We start from the raw sequence: 23,470 nt of genomic DNA on the forward strand, positions 1-23,470 counted from the left end.
CTGAATCTACATTGTTTCTTTTTGAAATTTGATATAAACTGATTATATATTGTATGGTTTTATATTGCATTTCATCATTTTTCTAATTGTTTATAAGTGTTTTAGTGTAGGTTTCTCAAAATGAATAGATAAATGTCATCCATATTACCTAATTCAATACTTCAATTCAGCAAGTTTTTATTCAGTACCTACTGTGTGTCAGGCACTTTAGTAGGTATTAGGATATAAATTCAAAACTACATTTAACAAGAGCAATAAAGACTAAATGGAATATTTCTTAGCTAATTTCTTTTACACAAAATAAATACACCTGAAATTTATAGTCTAAATCAAAAAATAATCAACTTTTTTATACTTCTCTACCATCTTTCCATCAAACCCATTCAAAATAATTATATAAAATAAATACAAGATATACTAGGTATCCTGAAACCCAACACTAAACCATTAATGATAAGTAGAAATAAAATATCTAGGATAAATTTTTATTGGTTTAGGGGAACTGGCATTTAATCATTTGCGTTCCAAGATCTTTATAGTTACCAGAAAGATTTTGGAAATTGTGACAGCATCATGTGTAGTTTAAGTAATTTTAAGTCTCTTATACAATATGGATATTTTGGAAGCTGCTACATGTCACATTTTTCCAGAACCAGATGCAATAATTTGGTAAAGAACACAGGTAGAAGAGATCACTAATTTTCCTTTTCCCCCAATAAACTATGTTTATTATGCCAATTTTAATTACCATGCAATCTAATGGATTTAAGGCTTATATTTTCCACATCACTAGACATCACAAAAATGAAAGCATTTTATACTGTCATTATACATCAGTGTTTGTACTTGGTTATACATATATACAGAAATTATTCACACATCTTAACCTTGCTATTTCCTCCTTTCAAACCAACATAATTTTACCGTGAAAGCAGCTTTTTAATAAATGGTATAAGAAATACAGCAAGGCACACTTTTTTAAAAAACTTTTTTCTCATTGCCACCTCAAGAAGCATAAAAAACAAAAATGTTGTACATAATTTAATAGTAGAATGTCACCAGTTTATAATATACAACACCATATAGTTGTTTCCTGAAGTGCTGCATAGATTATTATTTTTAAAAGGAAATAAATAAATTGGCGCTTTTAAAAGTTGCTTAATTTTGAAAGAAGGGCCAGTGTTTCTTCCCTATGCTGCAATCAAATCAAATGTTGGCCTTTTACGTAAACCTCTTTCCATGAACATAGGCATCATAGCATAAAAAAATCCAGACTGAAACGTGAAATTGGTCAAGTACCAGCGGGGGGGGGGTGGGGGGGGGTGGGGGGGCATTCCAGACAGGTGAATTTAATGGACCATCAATTTGGTGAACTCCAGAATTTTAGAGAGTAGATGGGGAGGGGAGAAGGCAAACTGAAAAGTCTCTCTGGAGAGGTGGGGTCGGTAGAGGTAGCTTGGGACAGGAATCCATGGGAGAACAAGCAGCTTTGCTGAACTTCAAAGACAACCACCTAAAGAGAACCAGTGCACACATCCAGATCACAAGGCTCATGTGGACAACCGCATTCGGAAGAAAGATTCATCTTGGAAGAGGTCAGTGTAACAAATGGCAGTGACGCGATGGAACCAGAGACCAGCCCAGGGCGGAAATATGAGGCCACCCCTGAGTTGCAGCCAGGCTTACCTACAAGAAACACAAAAGTGACAAGAAAAGATTTCAGAAGTGTCTGTTTCATTTGCAAAACTGAGCCCCTTTGAAGAACAATGAAGGCTGCCATTTAGAACTACTTGCTAATGTTCTGAAATAAAAGGATACATAAAATATAGTGATTTTAGTGATTTTGATAGCCCAAATGCTTCAGAATCAATGTGAAAAAAATATATATATTTTAAAAAGACATGGTTTTAAAGAAAAGAAAAATCATCAAGTTTGATCTTTTCTCTGGATCTCACCTACTCTTTTGCTTGTGAACTCAGTTTTGAACACTCAAGAAACCTCAAATCAATATGAAAATGTGAGGCTGCCAATGCCAAGTGATGCAGAAAAGTATCAACAGTGATTCACAAACTGGGAGCCTTGACCCTCGGGTTTAACCTTTCCGTCAATCACTATATGTGTGACAGTGGAACTGAACAATTCCATTATTTTATAATGGGGAAATATTCATAACTGTGATAATCCCAAATGCTTCAGTCCCTTGTCTATAAAAGGATACAACTGGGGCTTCTAGCTCAAATAGGAATGCATTTCATTTAAAGCACAGACAGCATTGTGCAAATGAGAATGATCCAATTATTTCTGTACATCTGATGGCTCAGATACAAATTTGTTACAAACTCAATTGGTTCTTCATATTTCTGAGTAGCTAAAAGCAACCTGTCGAGTGTGAGGAACAATTAAATTCCAGGTTTAGGCAATGCAGGGTACAATTACGTTAGGTCCTCTGACCAGCTCTCACATATAGCAAGGCTTTTGCTTGTATGGGTTTAAACTGAGTTCTGAAGTCTGATGTCTGATGTCAGGTTGCTTTACTGTCCTTCTAGAAGTAAATGTTCTCATTCTTTCTGTCTTGCTCTCTCTTTCTCTATAACCTTGCAACCTGTTTAAGAGCCAGAAAAACTTGAGCAAATGTGGTGTGGCTGAAGCCACAGGATGTTGGGGAGAGAAGGCAAATTATCAAAAACAGGGAGAGACAGACAGGAACAGATGGGACGAAATTTGGTACAGTAAAATAACGCAGTAACTCAAGAAAGCATGGTGCATTGTTCAAATGCTGAGGACACGACTCATTTGAAATCTGGCCACTGAGTAGGGAATCCTTAGGTGAGGCAAATACGGTCTCACTAAATGATGGTATTTAAATTCCTCTGCATAATCAAGACTTTCAACTTGGCCCACGTGGAAAGGGGCAGGACAAACTGGTTGAGACAAAGATCTGGGCTGTGTGTGTGTGTGTGTGTGTGCGTGCATGTGTGCGTGCCCGTGTGTGTGTGTGTGCCCGCGTGTGTGTGTGGTTGAGACAAAAATCTGGGGTGTGTGTGTGTGTGTGTGTGTGTGTGTGTGTCCGTGTGTGTGTGCGCGCGCGCGCGCGCGTGTGCCCGTGTGTGTGTGTGCCCGCGTGTGTGTGTGCCCGTGTGTGTGTGTGTGTGTGTGTGAGAGAGAGATGGGTGATGCCCAATAAAATCTTTGTTATTTGGCATGGCAGGGCTCATTATTCAGAAGTGCTAGATAATCAGAAAACACTTCACATCCACCAAGACCTTGATTTATTAAAGTGATTTTAAAGGAAAATATGCTAAGATTACACCTATGTTGTTTAGTGAAAAATTAATACTCTATCACCAAGAGTAGTTTCTTAAACTTGCTTGGTCAGCTTTGGGTCACGTTAAACACTTAATGTCAATCCAATTAATAGAATAAGAATGTGTTGTGTACATGAGAAACGTTTGCTTTTACAGCTTTCCCAGTTTGTAAAAACTGAGCGGCAGCACTTTTTACTGTGTATGTGTATACTTGAGCATGTACGAATACAAGTGATTGCCTAAAATCTAAAATCTATAGGCCAGCTCTTTGCAGACCAATAAAGTAGGAAAGGCAATAGAGCTAAAAAGTTCTGAAGGAAATATATACATCCTAAGTAAATACAGTACCCCCACACATTAAAACAAGCCCGAAGAGCAGAGCAAACCGAAAGGAAAAGAAGTGTATACACTGGCTGAATGTGATGAGTTCAATTTTTGTACCACAGGATTTATCCAGCCTGAAGTTTACGGTTAAATCATTCACCAAAGATCAGAGGCTTATGATGAGGATTATGAAGAAATAACTATCAGAATACAGCAAAAAGATTAGTGCAAAGTACACCTCTTAGGCAGGTCCTAGGAGGCTCCCCAGAAAAACATTATATGCTTCCTCGAAATTAGGCAGAAATATCTGGATGTATCCAGTTACCTTTCCTTTGATGTGATTTGCTGTAACTGACCTCTCTATTTTTGTAGAAACATGACACATATATGAAAATAGTGAAAAGCACAGCAGTGTACCCGGAAATCAGTGCAAATGCATACTGTGTTAGATCGTGTTAAAGTTTCTCAGTTTCAGTGGGTTTTTGATTAGAACACAGTAAATGAAAAACGTGTTCCAAAAATTTTGAAAAAAAAAGTTTGTTACTGTTGCAGACTGGAACTGCTATTTTAAGTTATAGCTCTTCTAGAAGGCATTACAATAATTTCATCATCTGAGAACTTATTTCTGGGGAAAAAAAGCAAACTGAATTTGGTGAACTTTATTTTCCTGATAAAAAGAGCACCCCAGCTGATGGTTTTCAAATGGCTTAAAAAAGTAGAGCTTTTTCTTATAGGAAGAACAATGACAACAGTTAAGCTTTTATAGACATGAAACCTCTTATTTACCAAATAATTTTACTATGTATTCCTGACATTTAACACAGATGGCATGTCAGCATTTTGAGATAAAATAACTTGTCCTGGTTGGTAGTATTTTAACAATATGTAAATATTTACACCAGGTGCCCAGTGTTAATGACTGGTGAAAAGTTTAGGCATCCAGACGTTTGTCTACATGATACTGGAAAAACTGAATAGGCCCAGTAAATATGGCTACCTAAATGGCCTTAGGCTGATAACAAGTCACTGGGTGGCAATGTGAGTTCTGCAGAAGTAAAATCAGGCTGCTTCTCCTATTGCCTGAGATCAGCCAGGCATCGAACCACAGGGTCCCACAAAATATTGCTAAATGGAAAGTGGGCTGGCTTGTAGTTTTACACTGTGCATGCCTGTAAAACGTGAGGATTACACAGATCCATCAGCATATTCCCATCCCTGAGTCTAAAGATGGAGCTGTGAGTCATTACATTTCATTCCAATTCTATATCTGTGTAGGGGAGAGAAGAAATCCCCGGAGCATCAAAAAGGGAGGAGTGCACCCCATAGGCTTCTCCAGGGCCAGAGCTTCTTGAGACCAGATCTCAGCATGACTGGTGACTTGAGGGTCACAGTCACATGATGTCGTGCTCAGAGTGGTGCTGCTTTCAAGCCTTGATACCCTTTCAGAAAACAGAAATCAGCCAGGCTCTACCGGCCCTTTTGCGGAGGTTAGCAGAGCCGGCGGTACAATTGGTTCTCATAGAACTTGTTTTGAAGCAGCTTATGGAATCGCAGTTGTTCTTCCTTAATGGTCAGTTTTACAGCATACTGATAGAGAATGTGGTTATAGGGTGGACATGTTTCACAGAAAATACATTTCTCTCTCTCCTACTTTTGTTCTCCCTTGCAACCAATTGTAAATAGAGTCTGAAACACAGAAGATTAGTTGAGCTATATTAGTAAGTAGGATGCTTTTCTTCAATTTTGCATACTGAGTTTATTTTTAGGGTATATATATGGTATAGATTCCCCCCCTCACTCCCCATTTCTAGCAGCTCTACACAGAATCACACATTTTAATGAGCTGAGGGCACAGGTGTTGCAGGAAAAAAAGTAATGATGTTTGCCATTCATCTTTCAAATTAAATAATGTGTTTTTAAATAGTAACTTTTTTCATAATACATTATGGGAACAACATTTATCTGTCACATTTTAAAAGATGTATTTGTAATAAATGTAAATTACTTTTAGAAAATCAGTAATTAGGCTCATCAAAAAATAAACAATCTGCCACAAAAAAGATAATCTTTAGCATAGTTAAGTGTAATAACTGTTATTTGAATAAGTTAACAAATTAGGGTAGATTGCTTCTGTAATTCATTTCCTATAGCACGAGTTTAGGTTACTGCATTAAGCTTCTGGAGTACGGGTGGAGACGGCATTCAGTACCTCACACTTCGGTGAAATACAACTCTCACATTCAAAAACTGAAATTTTCTTCTTTAAACTTGATTGAGAAAGTATATTCATCATTGGGGCTTAGAAACGGGAAATAACAGAATTTTTGTGTCACTTTTAGAGCTGTATCATCATATCAGAATTATCAATCAATAGCTGTCTTATTAAACATGAAGAGTAGAATGACTTTCTCAAAAAAATTGGATGGAAATCAGCCTGTCACCTTCAGGCAAAATTCAAAAATTCTGTTCTTATCAAAACACCATTAACTTGTCACGTATTCTCTCTGCATTTGCTTTCTGAGCCTGTTCTCAGTCTCTGTGTGGATAAATAAAACCCTCTTCTTTAACATCAACTTTCCCCTCCTATTTGAATCCTCAGACTTGGTCATGATTAGGAGCTGTGACAGCACAGCCTTCCACCGGGGAAGCAAATGTGATGATAGTTACATTAGACAGAAGCGTAAAAGGAAGGCTCAGAACAGGAGATGCAGCCTTTAACCTAATCATTGTTCATCTCCAGGCACTGAAGGAAGCGGGCATCTCTGTGCACAGAAGCTGAAGCGGGGAGCACTGTCACCGTGCATGCATTCTGATCAGAGGGTATAATTGCAATTTTCAGAACCTTTTTTCCTCCCTTAATGGAAGAATTTGAGGCCCTACATTATTTGACTACTTCCTCAAATTTTTTATTCTTCTTGCCATAATGATGTAATGAAGGTAATGTTGCTAAAAATGTCAACTGTGACTGTTCTCTCCCCTTTTGCTTCATAGTTACTTGCATTGTTGGGAGTATTTCTTTCATCTAAATGTCTTATTCAGGTAAATATCTGCCAAGAACAGCTATCCTGACTAGTCTTTTCTCCTATCATAGCTTTGTTGACTAAAATTCATATTTTAAGTATGTATATATTAAATATATGTTAAAATATATCATATATATATATATAAAAACATGAGGACTATACGCACCTTTCAATGAGATGATTTTCATGCTTGGAGAGGGTTACATTCTACCTATGCATATTTCTATGTCGTTCTTCATGAAGGTTCAGAAGATTTTCTTCACAGGTTAAAGTTTTGGGGTTGGGATGCAATGCAGCCATGTCTTTTGGCTGCTTTGCCTTCGAGGAGAATCCGGGAACTCTAGATTGGGCTGAAGAAGCATCATGTTCTTCTGGCCTTCCAGACTCACCTGAGTTTTCTGAACTCTCCTTTTCACCGCTCAGCCTTGAAGGAGTAGTTAACTCTGAGCTTTCTCCATAGACATTAGAAGCTTGGGGTAAACCATCCACTTCCTTTCCTACATCACCTCTTTTTGGAGGGGGAGGACCTGAAAGAGCCATCACGTCTGCATCATCGACGAGGAGAGAAGTATCACTGAACTTGGAAGAGCCTGCTGCTGCTTGCAGTGGCACTGGAGCTTCACTGGGAACTGCAGGTTCATTTGGAAGAGCGCTGGAGAAACAGGACTGGTATTCAGAAGGGTCCTCCTCAACACAGGCCTCGAAGAAGCATTCGGTGTCTTCCTTGTCTTCTGAGCCAGAGTCAGTCATGTCCGGTGGCAGTGGAGTGTTGCTCTTCTCTTCTATGTAATTGGTGACCTCCCCGCAATCACTGTCATGAGATGAGAGAGATAAGTATGAATAAAAGTCCCCCTTTCTCAGCTGGATGGGCCGGTGGGAATGTTCCAACACCTTCTCCTTGATTTGAGTTAATGAAGTAGGAGCAGCTGCCTCATTTTCAGGTTGAGATTTACATTTTAGGGCTGTTGAAGCCATGTCAATGATTTCCTTAACAAAGTCGTGTACGGAACAATCTTCGGCATCTTTCTGATGGAAAACATCTGGGTCACAGTTGCAACAGGAAACGTTGTCACTGATAGAAACGGTTTCCTCTGTTTCGCTTTGTTCAAGTGCTAGGCAGCAACGAGCAGATTTTCCAGCCATATCTGGTGCATCATTAGATGAAGATTTCAGTACCTCAGAGTCCTGTCTATTGATAACACTGGTTTCTGAAGGCAGTTCTGGACAAGACTTCTCAGTGGGAGTAGAAGCAGCACTTTGATTTTCAAAATGGTGGTGATTTTGACATTTCTTTGGAACATGTCTAACCATCTGGGGAACAAATTCCTTTCCAGCAATATTTGAATCATCTGAGCTATCCATAAGTGCTCTGCACTTACACTGCTCACTCTCTGAAATCCTTTTCCCGGTTGAATCAAGATTTTCTGATTCCTTTGAAATCTCATTCAGTTTGTCCTTCTGCCTTTCTGGAATAGTTTCAATATTGCCATTTTCCATGTCTGCCACATATGGATCTTTATTAACTTCGAAAATATTTTTCTTATTTTCACCCTTTGTCCCTAACTCACAGGTGTGGGGTAAATGCTTACTATTTCCATTATTTTCGGAGAGATGTTTTATGGAGCCATTTAGAAGGGCCTCAATGTTCAGGGTGTCAGAGGAATTGTTCATCTCACTACTACTTACATCCTTACTGCCCTTTATTTCATCACTGAGATTACACCTTCTCTTATCTCTTGTCAAGGAAAACTTCGGTCTAATCCAGGTCTGCAGCTCATTCTTTATATAGTCCAGCCCTGACATCAAGTTGCACTCTTCATAAATTTCATCATCTGTTGCAATACTGGAGTCGTCATCCTCATCTTTGATGCACAGTTCTTCTTCTGTCAAGGTGAGCGTCGAGCTGGAGAGGAGGTCACTGTCGTCTTCATCATCAGTGCAGGCAGAGGTGCAAGAGACATTCACGATCATGCTGACATTGACATCACTTTCATCGGCCACTGAACGAGGCAGGCGCTTCCTGAATGATGCATTTGATTCCGGGATCTTGTTCTTGTGTAACACAATATCCTCTGAGCAAAGAGAGAGCTCATCACTGCTGCTAAGTTCTGTAAGAGATGCTGGCGAGTCTTCATTGATAGAAGATGCTATGTCCAATGACAGTTGGCCAGGAAAAGACATCTTTTGGGAGCAGCTTTGAAGAGTGATATCGGAAACACTTCGCTTTATCTTTTGCTCCGAAGGGCTCTGGATATTCTCCAAACGATTCAGGAGATCTAATGTTCTTTTACTCAGTTCACCAACTGAGCCACTGCTCACGCTTATGTCCCCAGAGCTGTGACAGCTAAAAAGATCTTCATTGCTTTTATAGGATGTCAACCAACTTTCTAAAGAAGTGCTTCGCTGGAGGCTGTCACTGCCATTTTTAAAGATGCCCAATGCGAATAAATCACCCCCTGGAGAAAGAGACTCAATAGAGGAACTATGAGATAAAAGGGAGAGCTGTTTGGCATTCTGCATGCCACTGAAGGTCTTCTCTACATCACCACTTTTATATGAATTGCGATCCATTTCATGAGATGCACTTGCCAAAATCCTTTCATGGGGAGGTGCATCTGGTTGTAACTCTGTAGCCTGATGTTTAGATTTGCAGGATTTTTTATCAAAATAAAAACCATGAAGCAGGGGATCCTCCACATGTGCTTTTTCACTTTGTGACTGTTTCATTATCATTGGTAATTTGAGTTTTGAGCCTTGGAGGTATGAGTAATCATAAAATGTAAACACATCATGTTTTCCTTGTAATTCTTCTCCCAAACAATCAGGGGTATGTTTGGTAACAGTGTTTAAATCTCCAACTTTTCCATTTACACAACCGACTGGTGAAATGGATAACTGAGAGCTATTTGGAAGCTTAATTTGTTCCTCCTCATCTTTAAACTTTTGCTTTAACACGTTAACTGCATCTCCCATTTGTGGGTCCAGATGTTCAGTTTCAGGGTTACTTGGGGACCCATCCACCACATTGTGCAAGCACATTTCAGAGTTGGTAGTGGTTTCAGTGTCTCCTTCACTGACAATTCCACTCTCACTGCCTGAATTCTGACTCATGTCTCCTCCGTGGCACGGGCAGGGCTTCACCGAATTGGAAGCCCCTAGAAGATCCGGCAAAGATTTGGCAGATGAAAATGAAGAGTCTTTACTGAGACTCTTAGTTAAAACGCTAGACTGTGTCATGCTAGTGAAGGTCGGACTGTTTTTCAGGAATGGGATGTGGTTGTCTTCATAGAGCTCAACATTGTGGAGGCTGTATACTTGGTAAATGTGTGGACTGGACGGGGCAGTGATACTCGATGCACACTGAGATGCCCCGTGGTCACCTGCCTCTTCTTCATAACCAGGGTCCTCACTACCTGTCTCTTCAAGCTTTAAGGAAGGCAAGACAGGTTGGGATTCTTGATCAAGGTCATTCGATTCTTCATTCAAACTAATTAACTTGTTACTTATGTCAGTTTCATCCCATTCCAGGGCATCCTCACTTGTCCCATTTAGGTCCATCAAGCCAGGATCAATCACATTCAAAGTCTCCTGTGTAGGAGAAGTGAAAAAAAAGAACAATTAGGGAACACAAGCATGAACATTTTATCCATTCAAAACCTCTTGGAAGAGTCAGGAAAGAAATTTGCCCCAAGCATGAATTTGAAAGATAGCATAATTATCAGCTCTACTCCTTTCTGGAATAACATACAAAATTATTGAAAAATGCTTTTCTATCAATAGTAATTTTTCACTGAGGGCAATAGCACAGATTAAAATGTAAGATTATTACAGTCAAATTGTAATATATGGAATTAGCCATTTCCCATTGATTCTTCTATCATTTTTAACCTTGGATTGGGTGAAGATAAAACTGTCAGGTAAATAAAGGTAAAAAGAGTATAGCTTATGACATCTTTTAGGGAATATTCACTCTGATATTATCTCAGTTCTGGAGTTCATAATGGAGTACTATCTGCAGCCACATATGGTGAACCCCCTCCTGCTTCTATTCCTGGATTCTCCACTTGAAGCAGCTTCTGCCTGGGAAAAGAGAATAGAGTTGTATCTACCTGTAGAGCCATTCACAGGCCAGAGGCTCTCACGTGTCTATCTTTTCCACTGTCTTCCCTTTCAGCATTCTTCTTCTTCAGAATTTGGCTCTGTTCCCAATCAGACCCAAGATGAGCAACCTCCGACTGGTTTCCGTACCTACATCTTTCTGGACCTTGCGTCTCGGGCCCCACTGCTGCAGGGCAGCTTCTTAATCACAGTTCTCTCAGTTCCTCTCTTCCGCAGTCCCTCTCTATGACAGAGATTCCACTTTGAGCCTTGTTAACTTCTCTCACTATTGCCTCCTTATTTCTAACAAGCACTAACCTCCCGCTCCAGCCCACCTGCAGCCCTACAATAGCAACTATCTGAGGACTTCCTGACTCCAAGGATGAAGTAGCCCAGATTCTCTTATGCTGCTCTCTGCCTGCACAGATGGGACCTTGATCTTTCCTTGGACTTCTTGATTTTAACCCTGCTTGGTGGAGCTTGACACATTCTGGGACATAGAAGCTGAATGGGCTCCTGGACTCTGTATTCCTCCACCATCCTCACTTGCTGGCCAGCTGTCTGGATTCATGCTAGAGCCAAGAGAGGTGATATAGGTACTGCAGGCCCTGACAGGCTCACCTACAAACAGAAACTCAAACAGAACCCTGCGGTTCAGCTTATACTTATGCAGGGTAACCAGGTGGATGAACAGGATTCTAGAACGATGCAGAGCGGCTGAAGTGCTGACCTGCTGCTAACCAGCTGCATGGCCTCGGGCAAGTTGCTCAACATTTCCAAGCAGCAGTCTCCTCATGTCACTTTTTCAAGGGGGTGAGCATTATCTATCTTTGGAGATAATTCTGAGTACTAAATGGGCTAACGCTTGTGAAGGGCTGAGGAAGCAGTCAGTATAAAGCAGCTGTAATTCTCAGTGCATACGGAGAATTGCTCTAGAGTGGCCTTAATTCATGAAGGGAGAATCCTTCTCATCATTCCTTTCAATTTGCTCTTAAAATCACAAGGGAGGGCTTCCCTCGTGGCTCAGTGGTTGAGAATCTGCCTGCCGGTGTGGGGAACACGGGTTTGAGCCCTGGTCCGGGAAGATCCCACATGCTGCGGAGCAACTAAGCCCGTGTGCCACAACTACTGAGCCTGTGCTCTAGAGCCCGCGAGCCACAACTACTGAGCCCGTGTGCCACAACTACTGAAGCCCGCGCACCACAACGAAGGGTAGCCCCCACTCACCACAACTAGAGGAAGCCTGCGCACAGCAACAAAGACCCAACGCAGCCAAAAATAAATAAATAAAATAAATAAATTTTTAAAAAATTATAAAAACCACAAGAGTTTCATGACATGGTAGGTAGAGAGAGGTGTCCCACAGTATTAACAGGTGAGCATATTTGCGTTACAATTCAGAATTATTTTAACAGTCTGGTTGAAAAACAGGCCATGATGCTTTTCTTCCTCAGGAGTGGGAAAAAGGCTTTACCAGCAGCACATTCACAGAACTTTCCTAAGAAGTCCTCAGTCCTTCCTGAAACTAATAGTTGAAGGATACCACACAAACACATTAAGTATAAAATAACCATTAGCACTTTATTATACTGGTTATGTAAGAGATGATCTGTATAGCTTACTTAAGTTTAAAAGAGTCCAGATACAAAGTAAACATTAATTAAGGGATATTCTTAAATGTTATAATAGAATCTTCCCTGCCAACGTTACAGCAGTTAATCTAGTACACTGGCCATCATCACGCCCGCTTAGGTATGGAGTATGTTCACCGTGATGAATTTTTATTAGAATTTCTGTTTATTCTTTGCTTGCTGATAAAGGAAGTACTAATGACCAGTTAGTACAGCTAATGAATGTTAAAATCTTCAGCTGTAGAAACAATCAATCAGTCTAATCAAATAGTATATTAATTTCAAATACTATCTTGGAGACACTGTACTCTGAGAATGCTAATAAATAATTGAACTCGTCTTTCAAAGGAGTTCTCTCTGTAACTTTCTGGTTGATTTTAACATTTAGAAGCACAGATTTTCTGTGAGAGTCCCAAACCGGGGGGCTCACACTAGCTGCAGGAACCTTGCCATCTGGATGTGCGCTGGGAGCTTAGCCCAAGTGATGCCTGTAATTCGGACTTGCCTTCCATGACAGTCATTTTCTGACCAAATGCTGCCTTTATGGCTTTACAAATGCAAGCCTACAAAAGTATAAAACTTGCAGCAGCATCTAAAAGAACAAATCTTTTGCTCAATAATGTAGTTAGAGTGGAAAATTTCCATAGGAGAAGCTTAAACTTTTGTATGTAATATCGTCCTTTACCCTTCTTAATTCTTTCTTCCTATAAATCTCTTAAATTTATTGTAACTTCCAAAAAATTTTTATGTCAACTGCGGGGAATATCTGACAAGATCCATTAGAAAATCATTCAATTTAGACTTTAAATTTTACATATCAAAGAAGTGCTACTCACTCTGCCCTCACTCACTTTTTTTCTGTCGTGAATTAAATTCTGTCAATATTTTCAATAAAATCTCCATTTCTTCAAGATTTAACTTCAAACATAAAACATACCTTGGGGGCAAAAAATAGGAAAAGTTTCCAAGAGGAAGGATATTACAATATTTATATAAGAAAAAAGTTGTCTTTGAAAAAAAAAAAGACATGTACAGAGTAATGTTAACTGGCTGTAAAATTATTTGGTCAAATGCTCTCTTGGATGATAGCCCAAAATAGCCAATAATCCTCAAGCTAGTTAAGCATTTTTTGTTGTTGTTTTTTCTCTAGAGGAATTGTCTGGTACTTTTTAAAAAGTCACAAATGTTCCTTTCTTTGATAAAGTATAAATCAAGCATGGATTTAGAAAAAAATCTAAGAATATTTGTGAAGCCAAAAGGATGGTGAGTAGTACACGAGGTTCCAATAGAGAGTCTGGCTTTCCAGAGATAATTCTGAATTAAATTCATTTGTGCCAAGTCCTTTCATTTACAAACTTGTTTCACTGGTGCAGAATTTTGGCCTAAACCAAGGGCTCTATATAAAGAATTACAAACACACACACACACACACACACACACACGCACACGCACACATATACACACACACACATCTTTACAGATCTGCTCAAGACCAAGTGGAATTAATTGGTGTTACTTTATTTTTTATTCTTGGAGGCAGGTTATTTATATTAGTGTAATATATACAGAGAAAGTAACTAAAAAGTGGCTGGAGAAATATGATGATGATGATGATGATGATGAAAGAACCAATATTCCAGTTGCAGCAAGTAATACATATCTAAATTAATTTCCTTCTGTACTTGCATGACTTTGAGTTAGGTATCCCAGGATTGCATTTCTAGTATTTTCATAATATTTTAGGTTACGGTAGATTTTTATAAGCAATGAGAAACACTAAAGAGTGGAGACGAAGGAACCTGACATTCTATAAAACAAAAACCCAACAGAGTTCTGATATAGCTACCTCTGAATTCCTTTAATTTCCTTTAAAAAGTTGTAACTTTTGAAAAACTAAAGTATCTCGAAAAGACTAGGATGAACTGAATGTTCCAGTCAAACTTCTGGTACTCAGAATGGCCAAAACCATTAGGAGGTCTTGCAATCTGTGTTCCCCTGTTTATTCTAGATCTAGGAATTTATTAAGCAACACCACTTGCAAAGCCCTGGGAGGAAAGATTTATCTGTGGAAAAGTAGAATACAACAGAAACATACAATAAATAAAAATAACAAAAACATAAACAGCATTAACCGTAATTGAATAAAGATAAGCATATTTACCCTAGGGCAAAAGGCAGAACACAGGGAAGCCTGAGGCGGTGATGGAAACAGGGAGAAAATAATATATAGATCAGGGTCGGGGAATCCATTTAAATGAGGGGATATTCCATCCCTTCATATACTCATTCTGCTTTTTTGATGCAATATTTTCCCACCCCTCCAAATGCAAAAACCAAAGTGTCTGATCATTAGATGCATAATTATTTTCCTAAATTAGACTGAGGTAGAAACTTTTTAAAAACAACATCAACAACCATAAGAAAGAGCTAGTTCTTAATAAATAGAAAGACAGCTTTTATGAGAATTCAGAGTTTGTAGTACTTTGTCGCTTGTTGGGCAGAGAACAGATTCAGAGTTAGCAAGAAAAAAATATAGATGAAAAGAGAAATAGGATAAAAAGCAAAAATGTTCACTGTTTATCAACCATTTTGGGATTTGGGGCAAACAGATCTGGGTTTGAATCCTGGATATCCCCCCCTTCACAGGTTAGCGGTATGATCCTGGACGAGTTATTTAACATCTGTGTGCCTCAGTTCCACCATTTATCTATTCAAGATAATCAGAGCACATTGTGTCTGTCTTAGAGACTGTTGGGAGCTTTAAATGATAAGATGTTTGTAAAGACCTATGGGAAGGGCCTGACACACAGTAGTGGTACAAGGACTGCAGCTATCAGCATATACTGCCTGTAAAGAGAGAGGAAGATAGTGCAGCTGACTGTTAAATAACCTTATCAAGGTTCGCATTAAGACTGGTGGTTTGTTGACTAAGCTCTTTAGTGCAACCACATGCATGGAATCCAATGAAATCAACACCAGTTAGGCCCCTAACTCACTCCCATTGCACTACAAATGGGGTGTGGGTTTGTCTTTGCATGTCCTCACTGGGCTTACCCCTTAGGAAAAGCCAGATGAGAAAAGAAGCCTGTCCAGCCCTCAGCAGGGCCCATAGCACAAGGACTTTCTATTTCCTGAAAATAATCTTTATTTTCAAAAGGCAGGTCTATTGTCTGTGAAATTCTATCACAACTGACACATTAGAGCAATCAAATCCTGCTCACTATCTATCAGATTGACAATAATGTTAAAGTAACTTGTCTCAGCTCAGAAAAAGCTTTGAAATTCTGTCTCACACTAATGATCAAAAACTGTTCTAGTGAATGCTCTTTTTCAATAACAGAGCTGATCAGAAACTCAAAACAGACAAGTAAAACCCAAAGCCATCTCACAAATCTCACTAAAATGAGTACTGACATGGACATATTTCCTAGTCTTGGCTCCAGAGATATTTCTGAATTAGCTGAAAATGAAAAATCCATTAGATGTTGTTTTAAAGTAAGTTTTACAATAGCAAAAATTGCCTTAGTTTTCAACAGGAACCAGGGACGAAAGAGAGTTCAGTGTTGAGAATCAGGGGTTTTCCTCCCAGCTATAAACTTTATGAGGGCAGGGGCTCCTCTGTCCTGTCTCCACTAGTGCCCTGGCAACTAAAACCATGCCTGGCAGGGAGCAGGTTCTCAAAAAATTATTTAATGAGCAAAGAAAGACTTGTCTGTGGTCTCATGAATTGCTGAAGAACTCTGGGGAAAGGTTCTGTGGTTTTTTTGCCATGACAAAACCACATGGAGAATTTTTGACTGTATAACTGGTGCTACTGCTCAGTTATAAGAGCGAGCAGCCTCAAAAACATTATGCTAGGTGAAAGAAGTCAGACACCAAAAGCCATATGTTGTATAATTCCATTTATGTAAAATAGCTAGACTAGGTAAATTCATAGAGACAGAATCGAAATTGGTGGTTGCTAGGGCTTCCCTGGTGGCGCAGTGGTTGAGAGTCCACCTGCCGATGCAGGGGACGCGGGTTCGTGCCCCGGTCTGGGAAGATGCCGCGGAGTGGCTGGGCCCGTGAGCCATGGTCGCTGAGCCTGCGCGTCCGGAGCCTGTGCTCCGCAACGGGAGAGGCCACAACAGTGAGAGGCCCGCGTACCACAAAAAAAAAAAAAAAAATTGGTGGTTGCCAGAGACTTGTGGGAGGGGAGAATGGGGAGCGATTCCTTAATGGGTGCAGGGTTTCCTTTTGGGGAGATGAAAATGTTTTGGAATTAGATAATGTTTTGGAATTAGATAGAGGTGACGGTTATGTAACATTGTGAATGTACTAAATGCCACTGAATTGCTCACTTTAAATGATTAATTTTATGTTATGTTAATTTCACCTCAAAAAAAGCCAAAAACCAAAAAAACCCCAAAAACCCAAGCAAATGTAGTTCTCAGTCCTACTGTTTCTGAACCTGTAAGATCATCAAACATAACAGGACATCATCGCTCTGTTGAGGAACTTGCTTACAAAAATATTACAACAGATATTTCTGAACTCATTTACATCACTGTACATATATTATCAATAAAGATAATTTTTTATTACAGGCTTCTTTGTTTGGTCTGAATGCATGCCCATCATTCCCAGAAATGCTGAAGACCATCCTGTGTATAATACTTCTCTTAGTTCAACTTCACTCATTTCGATGCAACAGTCTCTTGAGGAGAGAGGAGTGTGATTACCAGAGCCCTCATTTGCTGAACCCTCTGGCAGGGTCAACAGTGACCTTCTGACAGCCCAGTCCAACTGATTCTCCTTTGCCCTTATTTTACTTGATTCCTCCACAGCATTTGACTCCATTTTTCTTGATATTTTCTCCTCCTTTGATTACCTTGATGCTAAGCCTCCTTGTAAAATCCACTCAAGCCGACTGTTAAATGATAGTGTGTCCCACAGTTCTGTTTGGCTTTTTTTCACCCTACAGACTCTCCTACCATAGGTTTAGCCACATGAGGCCTGATTGTCTATTATTTTGAGGGTGGTATAGGCTACATTGAGGAGAAAGGCATTCAGAGAAAGGGTTGGAGGAGGGGGACACTGCAAGAAGAGGGAAGAGTAAGAAGCAAAGGCAGATGGGACAGAGCCTTGTGGGTACCTTCAAGGGAAGGATGAGCAACGAGCAAAAGAAACACAGGAAGAATATCCAAGTAGGACTGGTATGAAATTCTGGGAACTGAGAGAAGAATCCTTTTAAAGTAGCAGGTGGTTAAGAGTGTTATAGAAGCAGAGAAGATAAGATGAATGGGAGGTGAGGGAAAGCCAGTGAATTAGCAAGAAGAAAGTCATTTGTTGCCTTGGAAAGGGCAGGTCCTAGAGGCTGGTGGGTGAGGAAAGGAGCACAGGATGTGCTTGAGAGTAACCTGAAGGAATCCAGGTTCCACAGTAAAGCTACGGTTGAAATTGGGAGCCTGGTCCTACCAGGTGCTATTCACCGCCTTTCTTGCCTTCTAGCACCATCGTGGAAGGAGAGCACAAGTGGAGAAACCGTGGAGGCCACAGAATGTACAGGAAACTCTTCAGTTGTTCTAACATCTCTTCCCTCAACTTCAGACACAGTAACCCATCCTGACTCTGTATCCATTTGAAAACAAAAAAATCCTATTTAATACTTCTTTTTGTTTTTTTCGGTACACGGGCCTCTCACTGTTGCGGCCCCTCCCATTGCGGAGCACAGGCTCCGTATGCGCAGGCTCAGTAGCCATGGCTCACAGGCCCCGCCACTCCACGGCATGTGGGATCTTCCCGGACCGGGGCACGAACCTGTGTCCCCTGCATTGGCAGGCGGACTCTCAACCACTGCGCCACCAGGGAAGCCCCTATTTAATACTTTTTAAGTTTGATTTTTTTTGTGTGAAGAACAGGTTGCCAAGAAATTTAAGGTTCTATAAACAGGGTGATTGTGAAGCTGTAAGGAGGAATTCCATAGAAGAAGGAAACACAAATTATAAGCACTTCTTTCTGCCCTTTCTGTAACTTCACAGTACTATTTTGACTAAAAGGCAACATGTTTGTGCCAATAAATTAAATAAATTTAATTACTGTCAAAATGTCTAAATAACTCTTAGGTGTAGTAACCTCAGTGTTGGTATGTTAAAGCTAGGTGGCAAAGATGAATTTCTTGCATCAAGCTATTTTTTCAACAAATTAATTATTGTATAAATCATTATTCGTTAAGCATACACTGTAGGAAAAAGTTGTTTTCCCACCCAACTCTGAATGTTTCATTGAAAGTATTATAACTAGAAAAATAATCTACTTCCACTGGAAAATAAATTATTTTATCTTAAATATTGCTTTATGTGCAAACATTGAAATTTTATTGTATTCAGAACAGACTGAATAGGGAAATTGGCTTATTTTTCTGTTTTTAGTCACTCTTCTGTTTTCCAGAAAATTTTCCCCAGAGTTGCAAGAAAGTATCTACATTTAGGATTATTTAAAAATGAATTTAAAAAAACAACAACTTGGGAAGAGATTTTTAAATAAAAGGAATTTCTTTATCTGACCTCTTCAGTACTGTGTAGAACTGAAACCAATAAAATGAAGTACAAAAGAAAAATAAACTCAATAAAGTTGTAAAAAACCCAACCATAGTAAAATGGTGGCATTTTCTACATTCTACCACATGGTAAAACTATTTGAATGACAACAGACCCACATGCCAAGTTGCATAAATGATTTTTTCCCCTAATGATAACATCTGGCCCAATTCTTCTGTCATTATTCTGTTTGGTGTTTGCCTTTTGACTGTCAAAAGTTGACATAACATTTGAGTTTTGTGCCTTGGGATGTAATTTTTGCCTCACCTTTGCCTTAGCGAAAAGTATACTCTTGTTCCTCCCTTTATGATAAGGAGCTCCCATTAATAAAACCTACAATTTTTTAAAACCTACAAAGCATATTTGTAGTAAAGAGGAGGTGAACAGTCTTGTAAACAAGTGAAGTTTTACTGACATAGACTTAGTTTCCCAACTTTCAGACTGAATTTTAAGAACACAGATTTGTGGCATGATTCTGAGGTAGTTACATGTACAAGGAGAGCTTTGCCAACACGCTGAAGTCTGCCTGCAAAGCCAAATATCAGCTGACAAAGTTCACTCACGTCTAGGATCAGTGTCCTTTGTGAAGTACATATCATTGGGTTGGTCAAAAAGTTCGTTCAGATTTTTTGTAGCATTTTGCAGAAAAACCCGAATGAACTTTTTGGCCAACCCAGTAGTTGAGAGAATTGTTGTGTCTTTTCACTCTCTAAAGGTCCACATTAAGAACGAACATTGTGCTATTGCTGTTTTCTTTTTAAAAATTTATTTATTTAATTTATTTTTTTGGCTGTGTTGGGTCTTCGTTGCTGCGCGCAGGCTTTCTCTACTTGCAGCGAATGGGGGCTACTCTTCGTTGCAATGCGCACTCTTCTCATTGTGGTGGCTTCTCTTGTTGTGGAGCACGGGCTCTGAGCGGGCGGGCTTCAGTAGCTGTGGCGTGCGGGCTCAGTAGTTGTGGCTCACAGGCTCTAGAGCGCACGCTCAGTAGCTGTGGTGCACAGGCTTAGCTGTTCTGCAGCATGTGGGATCTTCCCAGACCAGGGCTCGAACCCATGTTCCCTGCATTGGCAGGCAGATTCTTAATCACTATGCCACCAGGGAAGTCCCAGCTACTGCTGTTTTTAATGGTTTGCTCCTCTCAGATAAATAGGGGTATGGGATTCGTTTTGTTTGTTTCCATTCAATTTTAATAGTGTGATTACAACTCACCATTCAGAGAAAAAAACAAGAAAAATGTTGGAATGACCAAAAATGGTACATATTATTTTAATCTCTTTTCCATCTTATTTGTGCCAGTCAACCAAACTTGTTTCTTGCTTTTCCCAGTTTATTATCTGATTGGCCCAATGTCTAACATGATTAACAAGGAAGTCAGTTATGATTTGTTTTCTTAAATGGCTTAAACTTTGTTTATACATCTGACTTGATTTGATTCACATTTTTGTTTTAATAGCCTCCTTTAAAGACAACTGCTTTTAGACTTAAGGAGAACTGAAAAACCTCTGCTAGAATAGCTCCCTAGAGCTATACTGTTCCTTCCATAAAAATGACTGGAAAATATACAAGTTACACTTTAGGCTAGAAAATTTGCTTGAAATTTCAGGATGAATTTTCCTAGAAGGTAGTAAATGTATTTGAAGTAAGTTTCCAAGAGATTTTATACTTCTGACTCCTAGAGTCCTTAGACATGTTAAAAATGTAGAATCCCTGGGCTTCCCTGGTGGCACAGTGGTTGGGAGTCCACCTGCCGGTGTGGGGGAACACGGGTTCGAGCCCTCCCTGGTCCTGGAGGATCCCACATGCCGCGGAGCAACTAAGCCTGTGCGCCACAACTACTGAGCCTGTGCTCTAGAGCCCATGAGCCACAACTACTGAGCCCGCATGCCACAACCACTGAAGCCCATGCACCTAGAGCCTGTGCTCCACAACAAGAGAAGCCACTGCAATAAGAAGCCCGTGCACCGCAACAAAGAGTAGCCCCACTCGCTGCAACTAGAGAAAGCCCGTGCACAGCAATGAAGACACAATACAGCCAAAAATAAAAATAAATGAAATAAATAAATTTATTTTAAAAAAATGTAGAATCCCTGGGGGATTTTCTTTTTTTTGAGATCTCAAGGGGAAAATAGTAATGATTCTGAGCTCCGATTAGATTTAAAAACTCAGTCTTCATTGGAATAGAAGCTCTGGTCCTGGGCTGTCATGAAGGAGGCTCTTGAGAGTTTTAAATGTTGGGACCTTAATTCAAACTGTAACCCAAATCAAAGAAATGTAAATTTCATTCTATGGGAGAAAATATTTGCAAATGAAGCAACTGATAAAGGATTAATCTCCATAATATACAAGCAGCTCATGCAGCTCAATACCAAAAAAGCAAACACTCCAATCCAAAAATAGGCAGAAGACCTAAAAAGACATGTCTCCAAAGAAGATATACAGATTACTGACAAACACATGAAAGGATGCTCAACATCACTAATCATTAGAGAGATGCAAATCAAAACTACAATGAGGTATCACCTCATACTGGTCAGAATGGCCATCATCAAAAATTCTACAGACAATAAATGCTGGAGAGGGTGTGGAGAAAAAGGAACCCTCTTGCACTGTTGGTGGTAATGTAAATTGATACACCCACTATGGAGAACAGTAGGAGGTTCCTCAAAAAACTAAAAATAGAACTACCATATGACCCAGCAATCCCACTACTGGGCATATACCCTGAGAAAACCATAATTCAAAAAGAGTCATGTACCACAATGTTCACCGCAGCTCTATTTATAATAGCCAGGACATGGAAGCAACCTAACTGTCCATCGACAGATGAATGGATAAAGAAGATGTGGCACATATATACAATTGAATATTACTCAGCCATAAAAAGAAACGAAATTGAGTTATTTGTAGTGAGGTGGATGGACCTAGAGTCTGTCATACAGAGTGAAGTAAGTCAGAAAGAGAAAAACAAATACTGTATGCTAACACATATATATGAATCTAAAAAAAGAAAACAACAATGGTTCTGAAGAACCTAGGGGCAGGACAGGAATCAAGACGCAGACATAGAGAATGGACTTGAGGACACGGGGAAGGGGAAGGGTAAGCTGGGACGAAGTGAGAGAGTAGCATTGTCATATATACACTACCAAATGTAAAATAGACAGCTAGTGGGAAGCAGCTGCATAGCACAGGGAGATCAGCTCGGTGCTTTGTGACCACCTAGAGGGGTGGGATAGGGAGGGTGGGAAGGAGATGCAGGAGGATATGGGGATATATGTATACGTATAGCAGTTTCACTTTGTTATACAACAGCAACTAACACAACAATGTAAAGCAATTATACTCCAATAAAGATGTTAAAAAAAATTTTCATTCTAGAGGAAAAATGATCTCAAAATGTGAATTCATTTTGTAAATTAAAAAATAAAAAAAGAATATTAGAGGCTTAGGGTCACCTTAATCCCTTAAAATCCTTTTTTAATGTAACAAATAACCAAAAATAATTTCAAACCCCGAACTCTTCAGATATGGGCCCTTGAGCTGGCAACTAAGAGAATATACTGAGCTTATAGTCCAGAGAGGCAAGACACTGATGGCCAGTGGAGCTAATAACCTGAGCCAGACCTGCTCAATTTACCACTGCAAGCACGCGACCATGGTAGCATTTGTGACATCTCTGCTTTGCTTGCAGTCAGTGCAGACTGAGGCATACTTTGACTACAGAAAGCTTGGCTACTTTTTTTCTTAATAAATGGCAAGTAATCAGGAAAATATGAAGCCAGGTGACCTCCACCTCCTACCAAATCAACAATGTTTTTCAAAGGCCTACTCTGTGCAAGACATTCTCCTGGCAGATATCACTGCTGTTATTAGGAAGAATGGGGAACACTTAGATAAACAGAGATCCCTTATGTTTGTCTACGGATAGGTTCTATACTAAGGTATCAAAGAGTTTGGTTTCTTTCTCCAAAATTAAAGTCCCCCCTCCCACAAAATTAACCATTTTCCCTCATTATTCAGTAAAACCACTAGATGAGCTCTGACTCCATAAACTTTAGGAACTCGTTTATTATGTTGTCTGATCAGACCTTGCGTTTATTTACACAGTGTACCCATAAACCCCAGCTTTCATTAGTGCTGGGGAGGCATAGCCCTGCTTCCTTTTCTGGGGAAGGTGAAGCTGGAGAAGATAATTAACCATGAAACAATAAGGAGGCTTGCTGGGTAAGCAGTAGTGTGAAAACAGTTACTCCTCACAAAAGAGGGGAAATTAGCTTGCTGGATAAAAAAGGAAGTGTCAGATTGAAGACTGAAAGGCCTGCCAACAGAAGTAGATAGCTCTATGCATCATTAATGAAATTTTTTAACACTTAAAACACCACAGCTGTCCACATTTAAATGCATGTAAATGCCATGTGTTTCCAGAGATTAATATGCTTGTTAAAATATTTCTTTCCCCTTAAACTTCTAGATGTTGTCTCTGTCTATTTCATTTCACCTACTTCCTT

The 23,470-nt window shown here is 39.6% G+C and overlaps 1 protein-coding gene across 3 annotated transcripts in view; it reads right to left on the minus strand.

Moving 5' to 3' along the window:
* Positions 1-1,309: 1,309 nt before the first annotated feature.
* AKAP6 (A-kinase anchoring protein 6) overlaps positions 1,310-23,470 on the minus strand; it is a gene marked incomplete at its 5' end in the record, with an annotated part of 374,977 nt that continues 352,816 nt past the window's right edge. For 2 of the 3 annotated variants that reach the window (XM_082648925.1, XM_082648923.1), the window contains 2 exons: positions 1,550-1,686; positions 6,819-10,240. In XM_082648925.1, the coding sequence (XP_082505051.1) occupies positions 6,860-10,240 (3,381 nt within the window). In that variant the 3' untranslated portion in view covers positions 1,550-1,686; positions 6,819-6,859. Of the gene's footprint in view, positions 1,687-6,818; positions 10,241-23,470 lie in introns of all 3 variants that reach the window. The other variant, XM_082648924.1, reaches the window with a different exon arrangement.

This window comes from Grampus griseus (assembly GCF_964374135.1).
Source record: "Grampus griseus genome assembly, chromosome: 2".
Lineage (NCBI taxonomy): Eukaryota > Metazoa > Chordata > Mammalia > Artiodactyla > Delphinidae > Grampus > Grampus griseus.